This window comes from Aegilops tauschii, chromosome 2, assembly GCF_002575655.3.
Source record: "Aegilops tauschii subsp. strangulata cultivar AL8/78 chromosome 2, Aet v6.0, whole genome shotgun sequence".
Classification (NCBI taxonomy): Eukaryota; Viridiplantae; Streptophyta; class Magnoliopsida; order Poales; family Poaceae; genus Aegilops; species Aegilops tauschii.
The window spans coordinates 184215004-184224076 of NC_053036.3; the positions used below are offsets into that span (position 1 = coordinate 184215004).

Genomic DNA, 9073 nt, shown 5'->3' on the forward strand with positions numbered 1-9073 from the left:
ACACCTCTGTTTCTTAAATATAAGTCTTTTTAAAAATTCTAACATAGACTCCATACGGAACAGAACGAGTGAATTTACACTCTAAACTACGTCTATATACACCCTTATGTAGTTCATATTAAAATTTAAGAAGAAAACATATATTTAAAAACAGAGGGAGTAATTAATTGCTGACAAAAATCACCCAGCATGACGGATTAGCTGGGTGACCAATAGATTTGTGCTTTTTTTTGCGGGTTAGAATTCTACATTTCTGCATGACCCGCTCCAATGAAAACACACCCTCCTCTTCGTTTTTGCGGGGATGTGAAAACACATCTTGACTAATGTTCCTACTCCCTCCGTTTTTATTTACTCTGGATATTAGGTTTGGCTGAAGTCAAACTTTGTAAAGTTTGACCAAGTTTATAGAAAAAATATAAACATTTAAGATAACAACTCTATATGATGTGAAAGTACATCCAATAGTGAATCTAATGGTATTGATTTGTTATTGTATATGTTAATATTTTCGTTTATAAACTTTGTCAAAATTTACAAAGCTTGACTTTGACCAAAGCTAATACGCGGACTAAATAAAAACGGAAGGAATACATCAACGAAAAATGCTCATCTATTTCTTTCAGAAATAAAAAATATATGACTCACATGACATGAGGAACTTTCTATTATTATTCTTTCCCTTTTTACCAAACACAAAAACATAACTTCAGATAACTGCGATAACACAAGCTGCTTATAAAGCTCTTACAACACTAATGAATTGTTGAACAAAAAATAAAAAATAAACTAGCTCAGGTAGCTAGCCACATCACCCAGCAGGACACAGATTAGCTGGTGATCGATCGACCAAATTCTGCGCGACCTGCTTCACTCGAACCACACCAGTTAAACCCGCCGGCTTGCCAGAGAAACGGCACCGCCGATTGACCGATGTCCCAGCTGGAAGTACGGCAGGTTGCCAGCGAGCGCGGCCTGGACGGCGACATACACCGCCGCAATGGCAGCGAACGCGGCCACAAACATGGCGAAGAGGACAAAGGGCCTCTTGCCCCAGCGCCCAATAACCCCGAGCGCGAACGGGTAGAACATGAGCAGGATCCACACGTTGAACATGAGCCCGCTCGCCGCCTCGACGACCTGCCCGGCCGACCAGCCCCAGGTGATCGCCTTCCCCACCGCCGCGCCGATGGCAACCACGTTCACGGCGATCACCACCAGTGTGGGTATCAGCAGCGGCGCCCACTGCACGTCGTACAGCTCGGCGAACCTCTCCCTCGCGCCGGTGGCCAGCTGCTTCGCCGTCATCTTGAAGGACATGCCTTTCAGGCCGAGGGACCTGAGCACGACGTGCAGCACCGCCGTCGGGTACACGCCTGTCGCACAGATCATGTAGAACTGCTCGTTGCGGAACCAGTCGAGCAACGTGAGCCCCGCCCACACGATCTCCACCATGCCGATCACCTCGTTCGAGACGATGATGATGAGGACGTACATCACGTACGTCGGGTAGGGCTTCTGGATGTAGAACTGGCCGTTGAAGACCCACATCAGCGGCAGGAGGTGGTAGCAGACGACGAAGAGCGCCGAGAGCGGGTAGAAGGTCATGTTGGTGTAGGCGACGCGCTGCATGGGGTGGAGCCGACGGCCGGCGAGGAGCGGGCAGAAGCGGGAGAAGAACACCTCCAAGGAGCCCCCCGACCAGCGCAGGATCTGGTACATGCGCTCCGTCATGTTGATCGGGGCCGTGCCGCAGAACGCGGGGGGCTCCATGTCGCAGTACATGGACCGCCACCCCGTCCGATGCAGCCGGAAGCCGGTAACCGCATCCTCCGTCGCCATGTCGTACACCCACCCGACGCCATCGCCCCACTCCGTCCCGTCCTCGTACGCGCACGTCATGACGTCGGCCAGCTCCGTCGTTGCCGGCTCGTCAAGCGACACCGGCGACATGACGGACCGTTCCTGGTTCGCGGCCACCGGTATGGAGTTGATGAACGTCATCGACTTGCCGAATTTGTTGGGGTTCTCCAGCACCTTGACGTCGTCCGGGCGCCAGCGAGGCGGGTCGGCGCCGTAGAGCGCGACGCGGCGGAACATGCTGCCGGTGCCGACGTAGGAGGGCCCCTGGATGCCGTTCATGCCAAGCATGGTGGCGTCGAAGAACATGCGGTTGTGGTTGGCGTAGCGGTCCGTCGGGTCGACGTCGTCGAAGCGCTGCGGGAACTGGACGAAGGCCACGTTGTCGCCGTCGCGCCGGTCCATCATGAAGCACATGGCGGCGCGGAAGGCCTGGGAGTTGTTGATGTAGTGGTCGCAGTCGAAGTTGATGATGAAGGGCGCGTTGGAGAGCAGGGCGGAGACGCGCAGCTGCACGTTCAGCGCGCCCGCCTTCTTCTGGTGGTCATAGCCCGGGCGCTTCTCCCGGGACACGTACACCAGCATCGGCAGGCGCACGTCGACGGCGCTGAAATCCAGCGGACTGTGGTCGGAGCTTGCTGGCTCGCCGAGCTGAGGCTCGCTGCTTGGCTGGGACAACATAACCTGTTGAACAATCATGTCAGCGGCGACGAAATCACCATATTTGGTTTGTTCCCCAAATTCAAATTTGTACCTGAATAATTCCAGCGTGATCTCCTTTCCGGTGACCTTCAGCCGGCTCAGTCCATGTGCCAGGCCACTGTGTCCCGTCTGCCATCCAAGTCGCCTTCCCTCCTCCTCCTTTGGCGTCTTCACGGCCGTGCGCCTCTGACCGTTGCGGGATGAGAGTAAACAGTGCGTCCAGGCGCGTCTTGAACTCCTCATACTCCCTCCGCAAACGCCCATGATCATCGAGGAACTCTTCAGGCAAATTCCCCATGTACGGGCGGATCTTCACCCCGAAGTAGCTCTCCGGCGCCCTTGGTTCAACGTGATGCTTCCGGCAGAACGGAACCCACAGCGCGGCGAACTTGGCGGTCTCGACCAGCCCGTCGTAGTGGAGCAGTGAACCGCCGTCGTCCGAGAGGTAGGTGGCGTACTTGTCGACCGGGTAGTCGGTGGCGAGGATGGAGAGGATGGAGTTCATGGTGTGGAGCATGGGCTCCTCCACGGGGTCGACGGTGCTGATGAACACGTCCAGGACGGGGAGGTTGGAGCCGCCGTCGGGCAGGTCGAACTGCTGTCTCAGGAGGGGGATTGTGGGGATGCATATGGTGGGGTTGAGCTTCGGGACCTGGTTTAGCCACCAGCTCAGGCCGAACCAGAAATCTCCGACGACCGAGATCCACCACAGCCACATTGCGTCGGAATCTGGGTGCTGCACACGCCATGCGAAAAACACGATGACCGCCGTAAGTCTGGCCAAGTTCAAGAACCTGAAAGCTCAAAAAAAGAAAAGTTGAAGAACCTGTCACGCATAAATACAAAACGGATATTTGGATGTGCTAAAAGTTTCTACTTACAGAAAAAAAAAGTGCCCATGCATGTTATTTTATTATAAAAAGATGCTAATTCTTTTCAGGCAGCAAGTTGTTAAAATATAGTACTCCCTATGTAAAGAAATATGGTATTACAGTATTGACTATCTATAAATCAGTTTGGACTTTCGGAGCAGCTGGCTGGAACAATAATTCAGGGCCAGTTCTTTTGCCAGCTTAAAAAATAAGCCGCCCTTTCCGCAGCATTTTCTATAAGCCGCCTTTAGTATTCAATAGGGCATCTAGGCTAGTAATGAAATAACTAATTTAGAAGTCTCAATAAATTTAAGAAGCAGCTTATTTTTTAAACTGAGGAGAGGCAGTTTATTTTTTAAGCCGCCCAAAAGAACTGCCCCTCAATATGGTATCGAAGCCAATTGGCCTCGAGTTCAAGACCTTACCAACATAATATTAAAAAGGACTTTGCGGCCTACATCTATTGATTGCGCCTCTCCTCCAATCAGGTTTTTGGAGCAACTGACTGAAGCATGAATTCAATACAAGATTTGTTTTCCCGCTTGCATTCAAACCATCGGGAAGGGAAGACTTTCATCTCTTGTTTCTCGAGGAGTCAAGACTCATCTGACCATCTCCCAGGGACCACCCCCCTCCCACACACACACAGACACACATAGTTTACCCTTGACCTTATTTGTAATCTTTTGATTTGAGCCACCGACAGTTGGGTTTCGCGGTGCTATTAGTCTAGGGGGTAGTACAGTCGCAAGAGATGGACATCACAGAAGCCTTCAATGAGGGCTCAATAAATTGGGTTTTGATAACCTATGAATTTCCTAGATGTGTGGGCTCCTTTCGCCTTTGGTACATGGGATGAGGTGGCTTCTCAAGAAAAAGGTGCTTGGTTTAGCATCGTTTGGAGCACAAAATTGTGCAGCGATGCTCTAGAATGATTTTCCTATTGGGATGGTGGCGTTTGCACAAGGTTCTTTTTCTGGCTTGAGACACCTGTAGTTAGATTTCACGAAGGAGAAGGCTATTGAGCAATACGATCTCAAGAGATCGAGTCGCTAAAGCCTTCGATGTGCCTGATTGGGCATCCCTCCTTCAGCTACTCGTAAAGTTAGGATCCAGTGACCGGTGGATCTATTGGGCTCCTTTTTGCGGGTTCCATAAGAGGTTTGGTGAACAACATCTGAGGATCTCATCACCAATAGAAAAGGATTACGGCATGGGACCCCCTCCCCCATGCTCTTTGTCATCATCATGAACGTTCAATACCATAATTGAGCACAGGGTCGAGGATGGCATACTATCTAGGCCAGCACCACATGGGCTTCGACACATGATGTCGATCTTTCTGGATGATGTCCTCACCTTCATTCCAACCCTAGCCCACCCCAGCCGCCATCCATTCCTGCCGCCACCGCCACTGGTTTGGACCTTAATCGCCCCCGGTCTGGGCTCCGCCGCCTCCCAAGAGATCGATGTTGCCGCCGTTGCCCGAGGTTCGCCGCCTTCCCGAGCTCCCACACCTCCGCCCCAAGCATTCCACGACGTCGCCACGAGCTCCCTGTGCACCGCCCGAGACCTCTTCCCTGTTGCCAAGCACCGCCACCACATCGTGTTGTCTTTGCCACCGACCTCGAGCTCATGGCAGCGACACTGCCAAAGTACCGCGACGTGAGGCTTTGGCCATGGGGCAAATGGGCGTCGGAGATTCGTAACTCGGATGCGAATGAGATAGTATGGCTTGGCACATTCGCCATCGAGGAGGAGGCAACATGCGCCTATGGCACAACCACGTTCTACTTATTTGGGAGCTGGGCGAAGCTCAACTTACGGCTGATGCCGCCTCGACGACCACCATCATGCCTTTTGTTAGGGTTGCCTCACAGGCCGAGGAGGAGGAGCACCGGACGGCCAAGGCAGAGCTCGCGGCCGAGCGCGCCATTGTCGCCTTCATGGTCGTGCTCTCGAGGGGGACCCGCATGTCGTCGTCGAGAACTGCGCGTTCTTCTAGTCCACGAAGGACACTCTCACGATCGAACACGATAGTCGCGAGATTGCCCACCTCGAGGCAAAGCACGAGAAGATGTTTGCTGAGCTCGCCGACAAGGAGAATGAGGAGGATGAAATGTCTTGGAGTCAGTCCATCGCCAATGACCATGAGGCCGATCCCTCGGCCGGGGGAGGGGGGGTACTCCCCGTCTCCTCCAACTCAGACTTCTCCAATCCGAGGTCGAAGAGGAGTAGATCTCCTATTTTATATCTACTAATATCTAGTTCTATTTAGAGCTGGCTCTCTTGGGCTTATGGATGACCGCCAAAATAAGAGTTGGCCCTTAGTTTATCTTGATGTCCGGTCCGCGGACGAAGAGGAGTAGAGCTCCTATTTTATATATCTGCTACTCCCTCAGTCCCATAATCTAAGGGTGTTTTTGCATATTATGAGATGAGAGAGTAGTATCTAATTTTATTTAGAGCCAATTCTCTTGGGCTTATGGATGGCTGCCAAAATAAGAGCCGGCCCTTAGTTTATCTTGATGTTGTACCTAGTTTGATGAGGTTGCAGTGTTAATGTATTAGATAATAGACTGTTTTATTTTGCGGGTAGATAATAGACTGTTTAATTATGCTATATGCATGATGCTACTATGGTACCGTTGTTTAATTATGCAATGGATTATCTTTTTTGCAGGAAATTCAACGAAGTAATTTAAATTCGTGTTTGAAATGAAATTATGTACAAAAAAATTATTCGGAAAATGGACCTGATGTAAAAAAAAGTTATTTCCCGAAGAATGAACGATAAGATGGGAACTTTTCTTCTCGACTCATCCAAAAATATTTATTTGCTTTCATAATCATCACAACGACGCATATATATACCGATACAAAAAGGAAACAACCTGTAGAATTACCTGTAGGTGTTTACAAGCATGCCCTTGACCTTAAACGTGCGGTACAACAGCGGCCGGCCGTCCTCGCCGCCGCACTCCCGCGACGCCGCGATCTCCTTCTCGTCGGCGGGCACCCAGTACTTCGCCTTGGCGCCGAACACATGCCTGGCCCCCTCGCTGTTGTCGTTCGTCGCAAGCAGCGGGTCAGCGAGGCCCGCATTGCCGCCGCCGCTGGCCGCCGGCGAAACCATTGGCTCTGCCTATCTAGTCTAGCTTCTATGCATGCAGCTCGAGGAAACAGTGCGCGCGCGCGCGCGTGTGTATTGGCGCACGACGGCTATGCGAGACGCGGCCGCTATATAGGGACACGGTGCGACGGGAAAGTAAACCCAGCCAGCGGCCACCGACGCAGGGTACGCAGTGCTCGCTTCGCCATGCCCTGGGAGCTGGGAGCCTAGCTGAGTCGTGAAACTCATGAAGGGTACTGGCTGGCCGGGCCACTGGACCAATGCAACGGGAGCCGTACGCGTGGCCAATCGACGCCATTCCCTGCTAGGAAACAGCCTCGCTTGAGGAAAACGTGAGCTACGGGACAAACGCCGTGTACGCATCTGACGAAGACACTTGCTTTGGACAGCAGGGCGTGGGGTATTGACGTCTTGTTTGCACTTCTGTTTTGACCCGAAATAACGTGGAATAATTTGTTCTACTCGAAATGTTAAAATTCTGACGTCTAATTTTTAGCGTTTCGGAGCAATGTCTTCACGCACGATGGACCCCGTGCATGAATCGTAAAGCATTCATTTCCATGCACCCCTCCCTCTAGACGAATTACGAGCTGATGGCACTAAATGATCTGCTTAGATGACAATCTAAGTGAACACATTCGATATGGCAATTTCTGATTTTAGAGCATGTCATTTTTCATCTCTTTTTTTTTTCCGTTGGTGTAGCATGGTAATCCCTTCAGCCAACATACAAATCCTCACGATGGTAATTTTCACCATTTTTATGCAATCATGGCAAATCCTGAAAACGCACGGCGATTACTCTGCTGCGTTAATGGATTTTTCTGACAATCCTTTATACATGCAATTTTACTTTAGAACATGGCAAATCCTTACACAACATGACAAATTTATCTGTTTCCGCATAGCAATTCTGAGTGTTCGCTGGAAGTGAATTTTGAGCGAAAGAGAACGTTCGTTCATTCCTACCTGGCCGGTGGATGATCATTCGCTCGGGTTACCCCTGTATATTGACGTCCATATGTTTACAAAATAGAAGAAATATTTAGGCAAAGACAAAATAAAATATTCATTTTACTAAAATGAATTAATCCAGTTAGAGAGAGGGGTAGATGTTTATGGGAGTCTCACAGGGTTGGTCTCTGGACTCTTACAGTTTATGGATATTTCTCGGAGAGCTTTGCTGGCTACACCTACTGACTAAATCTATAGAATTAATGTTACAGGCTGGGGTGGAAAGATTTGGCCGGAAATAGGAGGGAAATGTTGGCTCACAGCCTGTAAGGATCAAGATGACGACTGGAGGGGGGGGGGGGGGGGGGGTTGAATAGGCGTTTTAAAACTTTTACGGACTTGTCTTTATCCTCATGCGGAATTAAACTAACAGATACTTTTCAAGCACAAATCCTAAATATACTAGGCTCAACTAAGTGCACCAACAACCTATGCTAAACAAGATAGACACTTAAGGAAACTAGCAAGCACAAACTATATAACAGGATATGGAAATGTAGGAACAACTAAGCAATTCAACTAGCACAAGATATATCAATATGAGCAAATATGTTATAACAGGATATGGAAATGTAGGAACAACTAAGCAATTCAACTAGCACAAGATATATCAATATGAGCAAATATGAATTGCAGAAAGTAAAGGGTGTGGGTATGAGATAACCACAAGTGAGTCGGGGACGCGGATTTATCCCGAAGTTCACACTCGTGAGAGTGCTAATCTCCGCTAGAGCGGTGCCGAAGCCAAAGCTCCGGGGCGTCACCAAGTGATTCACCGTATTCTCCTTTTCAGGTCACCCCCAACGAATGAGCCTCGATTCACTCAGGGTTAGTCTTGAAGGCGACCACCACACCTCTAAAAACTTCTCTGGAGCACATCACAAACACGGAAGCTTCCGGAGGAACTTGACCACCTAGGCCACTTCACACCCTTTCCCGGAGCACACCACAAAAGGACGCTTACAGAGGAACCTTGGCCACCTACACTAGTAGAAAAGAGGGCTTTGGTCCAGGCCAGAAAAGGGCATAATCCCGGTTCTCGTACGAACCGGGACCAATGGGTGCATCAGTCCCGGTTCGTGAGGCCAGGGCACCGGCCGGGCCTCGGGGCCATTGCTCCCGATTCGTCTGACCCCTTTGGTCCCGGTTCCAGACACGAACCGGGACCAAAGGGCTTCGCTCCTTGTCGGTGTCAAAACCGGCGGATCTCGGGTAGGGGGTCCCGAACTGTGCGTCTAGGATCGATGGTAACAGGAGACGGGGGACACGATGTTTACCCAGGTTCGGGCCCTCTCTATGGAGGTAATACCCTACTTCCTGCTTGATTGATCTTGATGAATATGAGTGTTACAAGAGTTGATCTACCACGAGATCGTAATGGCTAAACCCTAAAAGCCTAGCCTGTACGACTATGGTAATGAATGTCCCTTATCCGGACTATGCCCTCCGGTTTATATAGACACCGGAGGGATCTAGGGTTACATAGAGTCGG

At 50.4% G+C, this 9073-nt stretch overlaps 1 protein-coding gene across 1 annotated transcript; it reads right to left on the reverse strand.

Annotated features, from left to right (window-relative positions):
- Positions 1-654: 654 nt before the first annotated feature.
- LOC109748246 (probable mixed-linked glucan synthase 8) lies at positions 655-6847 on the reverse strand. The gene is made up of 3 exons (XM_020307285.4): positions 6341-6847; positions 2615-3356; positions 655-2544 (listed from the first exon to the last, which is right to left on the reverse strand). The coding sequence occupies exons 1-3, from the start codon at positions 6568-6570 to the stop codon at positions 889-891; spliced, it is 2628 nt and encodes an 875-aa protein (XP_020162874.1). The 5' UTR covers positions 6571-6847; the 3' UTR covers positions 655-888.
- Between the last annotated feature and the right edge of the window lie 2226 nt (positions 6848-9073).